A 16783-nucleotide genomic window follows, 5' to 3' on the forward strand; every position below is an offset into this window, starting at 1 on the left:
AAAAAAAAAAAAAAAAAAACAGAAAAAAAATACACCTGACATATACCCACATCTCAGTAAGATATGAGAAAAGTTGTGCTGTAGATTTACACATCTGTAGAATATACTGACTGTTCAATTTCTAGAAGCTGTTAGCAATGCATATGCAATTTACTTAATTTATGTTATTAATTGTTTATTTTCTGCCCTGCCCTCAAGAAAATAAGCTCTTAAAAGCTCAGAAATTAACCTCCTTATTAATGATGGCATTTTTTTTTAATGACTGCCTTTTAAACATCTAGAAAAATCCATACCTGGCACATTATACTTCTCAATGAGTATTTGTTGAATAGAAGAAAATATATTCACATAAAGTTTTGCCAGTGTTTACTAATCCACATAGCTGGTGACAGTACAGTACACATTATTATAGAGTTCCATAAGGCATGGTTTAAATAATTTCTCTGCTCAGGATATTACAAGGCTACAGAAAAGGTGGGCACAATCTAATCTGAGGCCAAATCCAAGATTGGATCTAAGATTGATTTCCTACATGGATTGTTGACAGGATTCAAATCTATGCAGTGTAAGGTGGGGACCCTTGGGTACTAGGGATTACCATTCACTTGGCCTTCTCCATAGCATGGCAGTTTTCTTCTTCAGGGCCAGGAAGGGAACATCTCTCTGGCTTCAGATTTCTCCCTGAAGACTTGAATCATTTTTTAAAAGACTAATCTAATTAGATCAGGCCCAAGGTCAGGCTCCTTTTGAGTTAACTGAGAAGCAGTGAATTGAGGGCCTTAATCACTTTTGGGAAAAAAAAAAAACAAAAAACCTCCCTTTATTTTTGCCATAAGGTAACCTAATCACTGAATGAGCCTCCAGGCATATTCACAAGTCCCGCCCCCACAGGGTAAGGGACAACACAAGGCAGGTATTCCTGGAGTTCAGAACATTTGAGACCTTCTTAGGATTCTGCATGCTACAACACCTTAAATGATCTTCAGGACATGCTTGTATCACCTTTCTTTAAAGTCTAATGCATTATTTTAAATTCAAACCTGTTCATACAGAAATAGTCCATATATCAATTATAGAAATTACAGAAAGTCAATTACAGAACAGTCCAATTACAGAAAAAGTCCATGTATCATTTATTTTATTTTTGTATATTCTTTGCAAAATGTAATATTCAGTTTTTTAATGAACATAATGACGATTTTCAACTGCATATCATTTATAAGAGCAATTCAATGGAAAAAATACTGAAAGGCAACTCTCCGGTGAAATAAATGGGACCTCACTACTCCTGGTCAATGACTGCATTTTAAATGACTGCATTTTAAACATCTAGAAAAATCCATACCTGGCACATTATACTTCTCAATGAGTATTTGTTGAATAGAAGAAAATATATTCACATAAAGTTTTGCTGTTGGCTTACCTTTTATATCCCATTCTACCGAATATTTCTAGAATAACTCAAGAACAAATGGGAAGATGAAAATGCAATATCCTAAAGGAACCCAGCAGCTGAGTTGTGGCTCCTAAAAATAGTTAAGATATTCCTTTTTGTCAGAGGGTTTGTAAGAATCTCAAGTTTTATTTGTAATGTCAAATATCAGAAATTCATTTTCCAACTGTTATCTTCATGCATATCTCATTAGATTTGTTCATAGCTGCAAGAATTGTTCATAACAAAGAATAACAATGTGAAGATACTCTAGATTTAGGAACTTTATAAGAGTGGACCAGGAGCAACAATCCTAATTTGCTTCTAGGCATGTGAAGCATTTCACAGCTTGAGAACCATCTACTTAGTCATATCATTTGTCTTAGAAAGATTCTCTGGGTCATGAAACACACCTTTGAGACAAGCTGGTTAAGGAAGCCAGCAGTCTCCCCAAATAGGGCTGCACAGATCTCTAGATGTATCCTGTGTACTCCAAGGGTTGGGCCTCAGCTTTGTAGTGCTCTAGAGGATAATAACCTCCTGAGCTCTAACTCTCATCCTGCCAGATGCATAAGACACCGTCTCACTGTCAGCATAGTCATTCAGAAAGATATCTGCTGGTATTTAACCTGCTCTCTCCCTGTAGGTGAATCTACATTGGAAGAAGTCACTTAGAGTCAATAGTTGAGTAAGAAGTTCAGAGCGAAGGAGCTGGCTTCAAGATTTTAATGGTTCAAGTCCCAGCAGTTTGGGGCATCATTCCTTTCCTTCCTTTCAGGCCCAGAGAGGACTGGCCCAGAAGTGTAATGTTTAGGGTCAGGATCCAGTTTTTCTGGATGAGGCAGAAGACAGATAGTGTGTCCCTGCTCTTTTACCCTCCTTTCCTACTTAACATTAGTCCCCATTACCCTTAATTAGTTCATTATTTCCTAAGTATCTTAGTACCATTGACCAGCACAAGATTCTCTTTTAGATTATAATTTGTGCCCTACTTTTCTGATGTTTTACTTAGCATACTCTTTAGTTAAAATCAACCATTATATGTTCAATTTACAAATTACGTACTTACAAGGTAGCTTTACTCAAGCTCCTTGAGGGATTCTTCATTGCGCTGTCTGTTCATTGACTCCTACAGCACATTCATTTTCTCTCCCTGTGTAACAGTTCTTCTTCATGCTGTTTGCTGATTGTGAGAAGGATCCACCCCAGGTAGACTACACTCAGATGCTGCTGTATTTTGCATGTCACCCAGACATGGTAGAAGGGATCTACAGGGCTCTCAGTTTGGCTGTTGGAACTCATATCTTCAGACAAGCCGAAACACCTATGCTGGCTGCCGAAAAGGTAATAGCATTCCGGGAATTGAACTCTGGGTTATGGAGAAGGATGCAGGAATTCCAAAACTCCTGACAACAGTGACTCTGTTGTTTTCTTCCTTGTTTTTCCCCAAGTGCCTAATACAATGCTCACAATGCTGTATATACAAAGCCTTCTTCAAATGCATTAAAAACTGGGAACCCAAATTCTGTCAAATACTTGTGCTGATTGAACCCAGGGCCTTCCCACTAAACTATACGCCCAGCCTCGTGTTTTCTTGTTTGTTTTGTTTTGTTCTGTTTTTCAGACAAGAGTCTTGTTAAGTCACTAAGTTGCCCCAGAGGGGCTTGAACTTACAATCCTCCTACCATAGGCTCCCACAATGCTGGGATAATAGGCATTTGCCACCATACTAGGCTATTAAACATTTTGTACTAAAATCAAACTCTGCTAAAAATTTCTTGATAGAATCAAAATTTGCTCTGGGAAAGACAGGCATTATTTGGCACAAAGTGCTTGTTCTGATAAATGAAACAGAGGTGGGTATCAAACCAGTATGTCTTACTCTAAATAAATTTTATCTAAAACAAAATGCATCCCACACAAATGTGAACCCTGATAGTATTTCAGGCATAAGTCCAACTACCAAAACTCCACAGGGACTCTGTGTCATTTGCGTCCAAGCACAAAAAAGCTTAGAAACTAAGATACCACTGCCATTCGCCTCTAGATTTCTAAATCGTGAGCATTACCTTGCTCTTCGGGTGGAAAAGCTTTTGGGAAGGGTAATAAGTAATGTATTCTGTGTGGCCCCTTTGCACTTTGCATAGCTTTTGGTTCTCTTGTTCTTCAAGAGGTAGAACTGTGGCCTTCCTGACAGGGTGTTTGTTTTTGCTCTCTTTGTGGACAAAAAGGAGAGGGCTGGCATATTGTTGAGACTCCTCAGATGCCCCAGGCATACTTCTCTCCTTTTCACATACATTTGTCAAACAGAAACCATCTGAAAGAAACGGGATATTTCTTGACAGCGTTCACATGTTGGTTCTGCGCTCTCTAAAATGTGATACTAAAGTTTGACCCTGTGGACATGGACAGAAGGGTCTTCTTCCCCTTCCACCAGAGGGAGGCCAGAGAGATGTCTTCAAACTAGCGTACTATCGATCCTCGTTAAACACCTAAGGGTAGAAAGTTCAGCAAGGGGTGTTACTTTTACTCGGGGATGCTCCCTCTTAAACAGTAGGAAGCCAGTTTAAAATGTTCCCAAATAACTAGAATTAGGTATGATACAACTTAGTGAGACCCTGCCTCAAAATAAGTAAAATAAACTAAAATAAACCAGTTGGGGATATAGCACAGTATGAAAGCTCTGTGTTCAATTCCATATTTAAAAAAGTGTTCCCAAAAAAATGTCTTCAGTGGGCCCTTCCCTGACTTCAGACTATGTCAGGTCTCCTCAGCCCTAATATGTTCCCACAGGGTACTGTGTTTACCATTATACATTGGTCCTCACACAGGCTGGGCACCCTAACTAACTCAGCATGCTGAGAAGGGGCAGTTTAGTGGGAATGCCTGTCTTGTTCTGCAATCCCTGAAATTATGGAAAGACCTAGCATAGAGCTCAGTTAAGCATGGCCCTGAGTGGATTAATTAGTTCATTAGCTAACTCTATAAATCATGCTCTTTGGGTAGCCCTGTGATCTGTGAAGGATATAGAAGAAACAGATTTGCTTTCTTGAGGAGATTCCATCTAATTTCCCCCACTGATGCTGAAAAGAATTGAAGAATGATGTACCCCACAGGGAGAATCAAAGCCAGATTTACATGAGGCCCTGCAATGACAAGAGACACTCATGCCTTCTTCCCCACTCTCTGCCTGCATTCTTACCCTGCCCTCTGCCTGGGACACACTCCTCCTCACCTTAAAAAGTCCCAGGTCTTCCCATCATCCAAGGCCTCTAATGGTTGTTAACAACTGCCTCATCATTCCTGTGCTTCCCTGAGCAACACTGAGCACTTTCTTGCCTGGGCCCCAGTTATATTCACACTTCTCTGACAGAGTAGAGCACCATCATGTGCACACAATCATTGTTTCCAGAAACATTTACTGTGCCCTTGTGTGTGCCGGAGACCACTATAACTTGAGTGTTATGGTTGGTGTCTAGACATCTCCCTAAAGCCTCCTGCAGTCATAGGTGGGACCTTTTCAGAGGTGGCTAGATTGAGAGGATGTGATGCTAGGACTGATTCAAGGTGCCATGCTAGGGTCAAGGACATTAGGATTATGGGGGTGAGTGCTACCTGCCCTAAGTATCCTGGATAAAATATAAGGGGCAGAAAGATGCTGTTAAGGTCCCTCCCTTACTTGTTTTGCTGCCTTCATCCCACCATGAACAGTTTCTACTCTGCAAGACCAGTCTGCCATGCCACTCTGCCTTGGAGGCAGCCAATTATGGACTGAAACCTCTACAAACTGTGAGCCAAATAAACCTTTCCCCCTTTAACTTTGGGGGCCAGGTACTTTGTCTCAGCAATGAAAAAAGTAACTAAGACACTGAAGGTACAGCAGTGGGCCAAAAATCATTTCTGGCCGAAGAAGGACAAGCAATAACCAAATAAATAAAATATGGATTACATCAAGTGGTGATTGAAAAGAAATAATTGTTTTGATTAAAAATGACCAAGATATCCTTTATCCATACACCAATCTCCCAAAATGAATGTAACTATGATGCATTATATACATACAGTAATTAAAAAGAAGAGGCAGGAGAAAAATACAGGAGTTGGGATAAGTGGTGAGAGAAGGTCTCTTTGTGCAGTGCACAGAACCAGGCTTGAAAAAAGTGTAAGAGCTCTTGGACATTTTAAGAGGGAGCAAAAGCGAATGGAAAAGCCCCAGCAAGGAGCTATTCCTGGTGTGTTCCAATGAGTAGAGGGTTGAACAGTGCAGTTGATCAGGAGAGGCCTGAAGGATTTTAGCAGGTAAAAAGAGTAAGGGGAGAAGAGCCTGAAGTCACTGTGGTTTAACTCCACTCTACACCAGATGAGACGTTTCAAGAAGAGCACAATTATCTGACTTAAAGCATTTCAGAATCTCTCTGCCTGCTCCGTTGAGAACAGCCTGTGGTGGGCAAAGATGGGGAGAAAGGATATCTAGTAATTTAGGTAGGGCTTTGCTTATCTATTGACTACTGCTGCTAAATTATTTCTAACTCATGTGTGGATCAATGTGCAATAGTTTCAGATAGCAAGTACTCAATCAGTGCTTTCAAACAGTACTGGGAAAGGCTGGAGGAAGGGGAAAAGGGAGAGTCCAGTCTCCAGGGGAGAGAGGAGGAAGGCAAACATTCCAGTCAGGCAAAGGCAATGGCAGGATCCAGGATGCTGCCTGGAGCATCTGGGAAAGACCAGGGGAAAGGAAGCTGTGCTAAGGAAGTTACCACAGCCACAAGCAGCCACCCCAGTGAGTAGTGGCTGGGTGGCAGAGGAGGCAGAATCCCTGCTGTTCCTAAACTCTCAGGTGTCTTGGGAGAGTTCAGTGCTCCCACCCAGGAAGCAGCTCCCCTTGAGTACTGCTCTCAAGAGGTCTTTTAAAATCCAAGGACGCTGTACAGGAACTGAACCCCACAAGAGACCAACTATGGGCATGAGGTGAGACAAAGTATGGCATATTTGCCCCTCTTATAGACTCCTGGACCTGTTCCTGACTTGGAATGAACCCTAGAGGCTTTTGAAACCCAGGAGCCATGCACCGCCTTCATTCTCACCCACCCTTGTCTTCACCATCTTGTCTCTATGCTGCTCCACTTCTGAGCCCTTTCCAACTGTGTTCTAGTTTCCTGGGCAACCTCTCCTCAGGAGGTCATAAAAATCATCACAGAAATAGCACCTCCAACTAAATCATTCAGTCAGATCTCTGCTTTTGCTTTCTGTAAAAACAACTGAAAATTCCGCACCCTCACTCCCACCGTGTGTTTATTTCATTCTTCCTTACTCTAGCTCTGCTACTCATGCTGATGTTATTCAGAGTGGCTCAGACATTCTGTTTAAAGCCATGACTTATTGAGTAGTTTGAAAGAAGCTCAAGAATAAGGTGTTCTTCAGGGATACACTAGTCCTGCTGAATCTTTAAATGAAGAACGTTGAAGGAAAATTCATTTTCCATCCTGTGTGGGGTTGTAATGCTGGTATTTAGCAAATGATGAGCCTGGCTCTTCCACACTGCAGAAGTCTTATAAAAATATCTCAACAAGAGTGTTTAAGGCCTGGGGGTTCAAAGGACATAAATTTCTATTTCATTCTGTTCTTTGATACTTTGCCTACATTATTCCCCAAAATTGACTTATTTTCCACCTTCTGAGATGTACAGCTGAGCTGATTGATAAAAAAAAATGCATGGTCAGGTGTACATTTATTAGACACTGTTGAGGCCTATCATGGAGAATTAGCCACATATGACATAGTGCTCGACAGTGCCACTGTTTCCCTTGCTTAGAGGATAATGAGACTCTCAAGGAATTGTGGTGCCAGTAATAACTATTTATTCAGAAGCACTGGATTGTCTTCCAGATAGCATCTCCAGTTTCATTCCTACACACACATTCACAATTGCTGTCATCCAGAGTCTGTTGGACATAAGGTTCCCCCTATTCTTCCGGGCTCTTCTGTCCCCTAGAGTGCTGATCTGGCTTCTTTGGTCTGATCGGGACTTCTGCCCTTTTCCTCCTTCCCACTGAGACACTAAGTTTGTTCTATTTCAACCTGAGACAACAAAAAGAACAAAAAATTTAAAAAGAAGCCTCTGATATTAATAAGCTAAGGGTTCTGCATGCTAAAATGTAAGAAATAAATGATTACCTTTGGGATTAAAAATTCATTTATACAGTAATCCTTGCATTAGGCCTTTCAAAAATAAATCCCTCCTTAATTATTGGAATAAATGCAGAAAGGCCAGGTTTTTCCTTTGTTTAATTTCGGAATTTCCTGCTCACCTAACCAATCAGTCATTTCTTCACACACAGATTCTGTGTTTATCTTGCCCACACTGCACCTATGTTATCTGTTCATTCATTCTATACCCACTCGCAGCATGTTTTACATCCTATGTTGATTTTACTCTGCTAAGTATTCCACTGCGCAGGATATTATTGATGAGTAGCTAGTGCCCTACTTTTCAAGATTCTTAGGTGGAGACACTGAAGCCAGTTGTACATTCCTGCCAAGTGGCATTTCCAATTGTTCAAAGGAGAGAAGATTTAAAAGATATTGAAAGTATGTTTCACTATGTAATTCCCAAATCCCCAACCGTTAGAGTTCTCCTTCTTTAATATTCAATTAAATCCCCAATTAATAAAGGATTTAGAACCGCAACTGAAGCAAAAGCACAGGTGCCTGTCTTCATTACACCATTACACCGCCCACTGTCCCTCCAAATCCCTTATGAGAACAGATGACCACCAGAGGCTTAATTTTGTATCAGGTCATCCTTATTTTACACATGACATTTGCCTAATTATTTGCAGAGAGCTTGCATAGTCTATACACTTAGTTTTCCTACTGAATTAAAATATTCACTCTCCCAAATTTTTTTCACTCTCTCAAATTAGTGTCTTTTCTTGGGAAAAAAAATCAGAACTCAAGTGTTCTCTGACATCCAGGCAACTATGTTTCAAAATAGTCATTGTCCTATGGGAAATCATCAAGTATTGGTTACCTCATCCTCAGAAAGTGCACACATGTACACACACATGTACCACACACACAATTTTAACGAAAAGCATAAAATAAATAAGGAGATCATCTCTTCTACTACCACTGGTAACTCTTTAATGTATCTGTGCCCCTTATTTTTATTAGTAAGGATAGATTATATAATAAAATGAAGATCTTGGTATTTTTATTACTTCATTTTTTGGGTTGGTTTTTTTTTTTAGTAATACTGGGGGTTGAACCTAAGTTCTTCACACTGAGCTTTATCCCCAGCCCTGTTTTAATTGTTTATTTGGGAACAGGTCTCACTAAGTCTGTAAGCTGCCAGGCTGAGTTCAAACTTGGATTCCTCCTGCCTCATCCCACCAGAGTGCTTTTAATATACTTAATCTACTATGAATGTCTTCATGTGTGTTAGGTACTACTCTGAACCATAATTTTCACTGCAGTATGGGATTCTATCACAACATATAATTTATGTCACTATTTACCCATTTTTAAATCATAGGTTTTCTATTTTTCTTGTAATGTGAATGGACATCTATATTGAAATCTTCATGACCGCTTATGTTTACCCAGGATTAATTCTTAGAACTGTAATCAGTAAGTCAAAGTGTAGGAATATTTTTCAGGCTTTTCATACATGAGAGAGTACTCTTTCCCATACTCAAAATGTTAGTGTCTTAGTTCAAGGCTGTTAGCCCGGTTCCAAAGAGCAGCAGTAAGAATCTCAACTGGAATTTTTTATCTTTGATTTTCTTTCTATTTTGCTTTCTAAGGATTTAGTTAGTCTATCTTCTATTATCCAAAGAAATGTCCCTAAATCTATTAGAATCTATCAAACTTGAGAAATTGGTTTGCCTTAAGCCCAACTGCTATCAATTTAAAAGCAAACAGGAGGAATCCAAGTTTGAACTCAACCTGGCAACTTAGTGACTTAGTGAGACCTACTCCCAAATAAACAATTAAAACAGGGCTGGGGATAAAGCTCATTGGTAACACTTTGGCACCATGTATATAAATATATTCCAGTACCAATTTATTGAGGGATTTGATAAACTTAGCAATGTAGTAAGCTCAAAAGTATATAAATACATAAAGACAAGATGCACCCCACGCTAAGGCCCCTATACACTACAAGCAAAATTGTCCTAGGACGTTGACACTGTGATTTTCAATGTAGCATATTCTCCTCTAGATTCTCCATATTTTGTAGTAGACACCGTCATTCCATTGTATGATAAGTGTGATGCATGAGTATTTTCTGAATATCTGTATGGACTTCAGTCCTACTTCATGTTCTTGTTGCTTCCTTTTTCAGACCTCCTCTCCTGGCATGAGTCCCACTGATGAATTTCCTCAACTTGAGGAAAAGGCTGGAAGTCAGGAAAGAGAACTGAAAGAGGAGAGAGATGAAAGGGAACAAAAGCAAAAAGAAGTGCCTAAAATGGCAAACACTGAAAAGATTTCCATGGAAACACTACTCACAGTATTCCGAGGAGGAAATGAAGTACAAGATACTAACAGATTTGCCAGTCAACTAAAGATAAAGAACATTTATGCAGAGGTTGGTTAGATTACTTGTGAAAGGGGCAACTTGTATGAGGTGTAATAAAAATACAATGAATATTTTAAAACTTTAAAATTTATTACAATAAAAGACACACTGCCATTAATATCTCTTAAAATGCTCCCTCTCTCTTTGCACTCACTTATTCCATCCTTGTTGTCACTTTCTGGAGCCATTCTGGAAGTCCTCTTTTGTGTCTTCAGTTGTACTGTGATGGCTGTCTCCAAGTCCTGAATTAAGTAAAATATTTAACTTACATGATTACTTGGACTTTGGAAAGAGCCAGAAGTCTCATGGAGCCAGATCTCATGAAATAGGTAGGTAGGGATACACCATAATGGTCTTATGAGCTTACCTTTGGTTGGATGGCACTGGGAAGCAGCCTTTGCTGTGTTTTGATCATATTTGTAAAGACACTCCTGAAGAGCACTTCCAGAACTTCTTGAGAAAGTGGCAAGAGCAATGGGATAAGTATATTTGAAGCTAGAGAGACTATTTTGAAGGGGGTTAATGGTAATGTGCCTTTTATTGTAAGATTTTTAAATTTAGATATTCACTATATATTTCAACCACCCCTGGTAGGTGAGGAATGTGCCCTCAAGTCCAAGCATATTTTCACAGAATTGCTCTGAAGGAAGTATATGCCATGTATGTATCATTGTAAGGAAGCCATGAGAATTCTTTTAGTAAATAAAACTATTCTTTAATATCTGCAGAATTTTAAGTTAATTAACTTCATTTTTGTTCTTCCTTAAAGAACTTTACAAAGACATTTCAGGACCTAGGTGTCAAGAACGTGGAGCTGATTGAAATTGCTCTTCTTTTGAAACATCCTTTCATTCAAGAACTGTTTGCAAATTATTCGGACTATAAAATTCCCGTAAGTATGACCAAAAGCTGTCCTAGTTTGAGTGGGCTCAGGTGCAGGGTATGCTGGGCACTCCTGAAGTAGGCTAGCAAGGAAGAGGAAAAGCTAGACTTGGTTGGAGAGAGCAGCCTATAATACCCAAAGAACAGCAAACTCATTCACAATTGAGACCATTCTCCATTTGTTGGTCTGCCTCATCAATGCTGTGGGCCCACCGTGGGACTAAAACAGAAGGTGGGGTTAAGTGATAGTTAAGGCTGGGTGGGTGGACTTTCGGGATTCTGGATCATTTTCTAGCCACATAATGAGGCTAACATCAATAGAAGAGCAGGACAAATAGGACCCCTCTTGCAAAAGAGAACTATCCAAGACCATGGCCACCAGCCACACACTGACAGACCTACCATACTCCAGTTAGGGTACATTGAGTATGTAGGGGAAGTTATACCACATAAAAAGGTTAGGTGCTAGTTTCATAGGGAGACAGTATGCAAGACGGAGAAGCTAAGGACAAAACCCAGAGGGAGCAGGCCAACCCAGCAGAAGAAAGGGTGAACTGCTGTTCAAAGACCACACAGTGTCTTTAGTTGTACTGTGATGGCTGTCTCCAAGTCCTGAGTTAAATAAAATATTTACCTTACATGATTACTTGGACTTTGGAAAGAGCCAGAAGTCTACACTAAGCCACACATGGTAAATACACATTTAGTATGGCAAGTCCCACATCCTTTACACCAGAGCTAAGGCAGGCAGAGGCTGACACTAGACCCCTGTCAAAATGGAGCAAGTTGCTATAATCCCCTACATTTAAGATTTAACAGTATAAAATCTCTCTATTCGATTTACACTACTTGTTTATTTGACTACAGAGTTTCCTGAGTTTGAAATAAAAGCACTTTAACTTTTAAAATGAAGATAGTCTGAGAAGCAGGTATCCTAACTTCTCAGTGATATAAAATTACCTTTTGCAGATTTCTGTATCCAGAAATGAATTTATCTAGACTTAAATATCTTTATACCTAAATTTATTTCTGTCTAAATTGTTGATCCTTTATTATATGATTCTTGTTACCTGTATTAACACTAACTGAAGTTGATTTCTTACACACTAGTAGTTGTCAAGACAGTAAGCATATATCATCATAATATGATGTTTTTAACTGTTTTGGAAAGACTCCTAGAAGGGGAATAGCTGGATAAAATGGGAATTTCTAGTTTTTGTTTTCTGAGGAATCTCCATACTGATGTCTATAGTGGTTATACTAGTTTACATTCCCATCAAAAATATAGATGGGTTCCTTTATCCTTACAGCCTCACCAGCATTTGTTTTTATTTGATTTCTTGACAATGGTCATTCTTTCTTGAATAAGATGAAATCTCAGTGTTTTTTAATTTGCAGTTTTTCTAAGGGCCAGTGGTGTTGAACATTTCTTATGAATTTATTAGCCAATTGTACCTCTTATGAGAAGTGTCTGTCCTTGAATCCATAATGTTAAATGAAATATACCAGACCAGATACACAAGCTTAAATATTACATGGTTTCTTTTATATGAGAAATACAAAGTATAAATAAAGAGCCAAAAAATTCAGATAGATAATAGGAAATAGGGATATAAGTCTTTCTCAACTGGAAAGGGGGTCAAGGTATGAAGGGATGGGGGAATGAAGAAGGGAAAGGAGAATAAAAAAGGAATTAAGACGTGTTAAATATGTGTACCAACTTCCTACAAGGAATGTAAACATAATATGCTCCAAAAATGTACTAATAAAAATGAAAACAAGAAATATGACACTAAGCACATCCAGAAGTGGAATATGTTTATATTTAAGAATACAGGCCCTGAAATCAGAAAATCATGAGACTGAAAATCGTGTGCACCACTTAGTAGATACCTTATCTTAACTATCTTCTAACCCTGCCTGTGTCATCTGTTAAATGTGTGTAACAGTCCTTCCTCATCAAAGGGTGATAGTGAAGATTAAGTGAGACTGTGCAAGTAAAACCCTTGGCATTTTATTTGACGTGTAGGATATGACATAGAAATGATGGCTATTAGGATTACTTTTCAACACCAAGCACCTACCACTGAGACCTGTATAAGCTTCCATGGGAAAGAGAAACATAAGCACCAAACTCAGCTGCTACTTTCAAGTAAATTCCACATCTGTTGGCTTTGCAAGATACTTTTTGCATGCATGAGTGACAAGAGAATAATATAAGATAAGCCAACAAAATGTAATATGATAGCAATTCAAAACATGACTTTTTTGGTATACTGGAACTGTAGAGGGAATCTTCCCAGGAAAGAGTAACCTGGGGTCTTGAAAGATTGCAAGCATTTTGGCAACTGGAGGGAAAGGAGAGGAACTGCGTGGATTTTGCTGTTGAGGAGAGGAGGATGTAATATCCTACATGAAAGAGGACCTGCGTCAGGACACAGAAGCAGGACTGTGTGGAAAGAAAGACCTGACTCCTCAAAAGGCCTTCTGTGAAGAGTGTAGAATGACCCCACTGGGTTAGTAAGAAGAGTCTAGATTGCAAAGAAACAGAGAAATTTACATTTGACTCTCAAAGCAAGACAACGTGAATAGCCTCCTAAGGAGTAATATAACATAATACTGACATAAAAATATTTTTTGTCTTTGTTCAAAGACAAATCTTGTCATTTTGTCATCTTGAAAAATGTAAGTTCCATAGGCCCATCATTTTAGACTACAATTAATTATACATATCGTATTAAAGAAATGTGTCTTATTTTTAACCAGTAAAATAACTTGCCAAATCTCCAGGACTCTGATAAGGTTTATTTTCCATTACCAAGAACAAGTAGGAGCGTCAGATGATGCTACAATTACTTTCTCACCCAATGGGCAGAAAACTTTCTACAAAGTATAGCCAACTTTGGAATATCATAAGTCTAACCACAGTAACTAAACTAATTTTCAGAGAAGATTCTATTCATCATTTTGCCTGAGAAAAGAAACAGAGCTACTCCTGAAGACATGCCCAATGCTCAGGGAAAGGTGGAGACCACAGGACCTTTGAAAGTTATGTTCTGCCTGCATTTAAGGTGGAATCTGTCAACTTACAGGGTACCTCAGCTGAGGCACTATTGCCACATTACACAGAACAATCTTTTTGTGCAGGATTGTGCAGAAGTATGGCCAGATGTCGAACTTCTCCCTCAGGCCCTTGCCCAGGATATTTCAGGAGCATCTTGACATATTCATCACCAGAACCACCTCTGCAAACTCCCTAAATCTTTCCCGCCGTGCAAGACCTCTCTAGCTGAAAGCTGTCTATCTGCCATCCTCCAGGACACCAGTCACTTTGTGCCCATGTCACCTGACACTGACTCACATTGTTAATTAATTGCCAGAGTGCTTCCTTGAGCTATGCCCAAGTCAGCTCCTTGGGCTCTTGCTCTGCCTGCGCTTCACATCTCTCTGTCACTGAGGAATCAAAGGAGAGCACAGGCAACTTCTGCAATTAGGACTCATTCATGAGAGTGAATCGAGAAGAGTTGAGCTGATAACCTGGAAAACCTAAATCCTGATATTTAAATAAGAGGATCACTTTCCAGTAAGGTACTCCATTCTCAGTTTTGCTGACAAAAAGGGAGGAAGGAAGGAAGGAAGGAAGGAAGGAAGGAAGGAAGGAAGGAAGGAAGGAAGGAAGGAAGGAAGAGGGAGGATGGAAGGGAGGAAGAAGGAAATGAGTAAAGGAAGGAGAAAGAGAGGGAAGGGTAAGAACCCTTGAAGACTCAGGGACTATCATATTTGTCCTGTTATTTTTCGCTCCAGATATCCATGTACAAGTCAATAGATCATATTTTTAAAATGAACTCTAACCACAGTGATGTTATTTGAAGATCGTTCAAGATAAGTAGAGCAAAACTAGAGTGTGGTTTTCAGGTTAAAATGTTGTTTGCAGTTATAAACAGAGGCAAGTGAAGATTGTTGCCCAACAGCTCTGTGTTTACAAGGTCTGCATTTAGAAGCGGCACATTTGTAGTGATGACGATATGCCTTAGTTTTGCTCTTATTACAAGATGGACTGGCTACGTGGTTATAAGAGCGAGCTCTGGAACCACATTTATGAAATGTGTAACCTTGGGCAAGTGACAGTAGTGTTTCAGTTTCCCCATTTACAAAATAGGGTTAATTATCTTACCCACCTCACAAGGTTTTGTACAAATGAAATGTGTGTGTGTGTGTGTGTGTGTGTGTATCTTTGTTCTTGTCACATAAAAGCACTCATTGTTAGACATTACTATTTCTACTCTGTGTTATCTGAGTGACCAAAAAATATTTCCAGGTGAAATGAACCACATGAAGTGATATGTTGGATGGATGGATGGATGGATGGATGGATGGATGGATGGATGGATGGATAGATGGACTAATGAGCTGACATTTCATTTCTCAGATGTACAATGTCTTCTCTTTGGAAAGAATTAAGATTTTTACTGATGCACAACCATGAAGATGAAGGGTCCAAATTAAAATCCCAGGAACCCCGAGATGGTCAATATCTACTTAGAAGTTCAGAATTCTGTATTGATTACTACAATTATTCAGTTAGAGTCACTTATTTCACTTCTGTGTTCATAGACTTTATGCAAAAATATCACTTTAAAGAAATGTCTTTCGATTATTAAGAAAATACTGTAGTTCAATACGACATAATCAAAGCAAATTTGACTGGGTTGATAATAAGCAAAGTCAGTTTCCTCTACCTAAGATATTTATCAATGTAAGTAAGTGAACTTATGATTTTCGTGTAAGTGTACAAATGATTTTTAAATAACCTACCGTGTAATGTAAGTGAACAAATCATTTTTAAAATAACCTACCGTGTAATTTCTGGTGATGAACATATATGCCTGTTGTAAATTTCTTTTAATGAAGCTATAAATCAAACAAGTCACCTATGGGAAATAGTGCGAAATCTTTTAGTGTTAAAATCAGAAAGCACAGGAAATTGATTATCTTACAAACAAATGAACCAAGACCTGCTGCCTTGCAGTTACAAGAGTGCCTGTGCCTTTCATCCCACTTTTTCTCCAAGCCATCTGGCTTTAAATTATTCTCTAACCTCCTCCTTCATCTTTATGGCTGCTTCAGTGATTGGTGTTTTCAAAGTATCTGTGCCAAACACCTTCTGGCCCTCTCATGCTCTTCTCCATCCACTGCAAATGACAATTATGACCCCAAATTCACCTACAAATTTAGCCAAGGCTGATTTTTAAAATCTAGTTTATCTTTTTTGGGGGGGGGTATGCTATGGAATTTCAGAAAATCACACACTACCTTATTCCTTAATTTCCAGATTAACTTTCCAAGTTAACAGTAGTTACCATAAATATAGTATTCAAATATGTGTTTAGAATTGCAGCATGAAGGGCCCAAAAAAGGCAATAGGATCAGCTCTTCTTCAACGTTTGTTCACTCAGGGTTGACCTTTGGCTTTAGATATGTGCTCTCAAGGAACGAGTTTCCTCAAGAAAATGATTCACTGTGATTCCTAGCAATGACTTGACACAAGCAGTGTGCATGTCAGCCAGGAAGGGTCAACTGATGTAATGAACTAACTCACATCTTTGTGTGTGAAATGACCACAGACTGAAATCTTTGTACTCAGTTTGGAACAAGAGAAACATATTCTTAAGGTACTTCTCTAAATTTGTGAAACACAAAAATCTGAAAACCACCTACATGCAATTCTGATTCTCACATGTGTTGGAATCCCTTCTATACTGCTGTAACAGTTTAAAATTATTTTGAAAAATATTTCTGACTTAAGATGTAAGAAAGCTGATATTTATGTGAATGAAAAGCAGACCATCCTATCCCTGATTTTTTTTTTTTTTTTTTTTTTTTTT

At 39.0% G+C, this 16783-nt stretch overlaps 1 protein-coding gene across 3 annotated transcripts in view; it reads left to right on the plus strand.

The window, feature by feature from the left end:
* Positions 1-11005, plus strand: part of Spef2 (sperm flagellar 2) — a 159723-nt gene extending 148718 nt beyond the window's left edge. Inside the window, exons 33-35 of one of the 3 annotated variants that reach the window (XM_005386199.2) lie at positions 2597-2776; positions 9780-10025; positions 10786-11005. In XM_005386199.2, the coding sequence (XP_005386256.1) occupies positions 2597-2776; positions 9780-10025; positions 10786-10980 (621 nt within the window). In that variant the 3' untranslated portion in view covers positions 10981-11005. Of the gene's footprint in view, positions 1-2596; positions 2777-9779; positions 10026-10785 lie in introns of those variants that run through there. The other 2 variants (XM_005386198.2, XR_261209.2) reach the window with 2 other exon arrangements.
* The last annotated feature ends 5778 nt before the right edge of the window (positions 11006-16783 follow it).

This window comes from Chinchilla lanigera, unplaced genomic scaffold (genome assembly GCF_000276665.1).
Source record: "Chinchilla lanigera isolate Chin_1 unplaced genomic scaffold, ChiLan1.0 scaffold00025, whole genome shotgun sequence".
In the NCBI taxonomy this organism is placed as follows: Eukaryota; Metazoa; Chordata; class Mammalia; order Rodentia; family Chinchillidae; genus Chinchilla; species Chinchilla lanigera.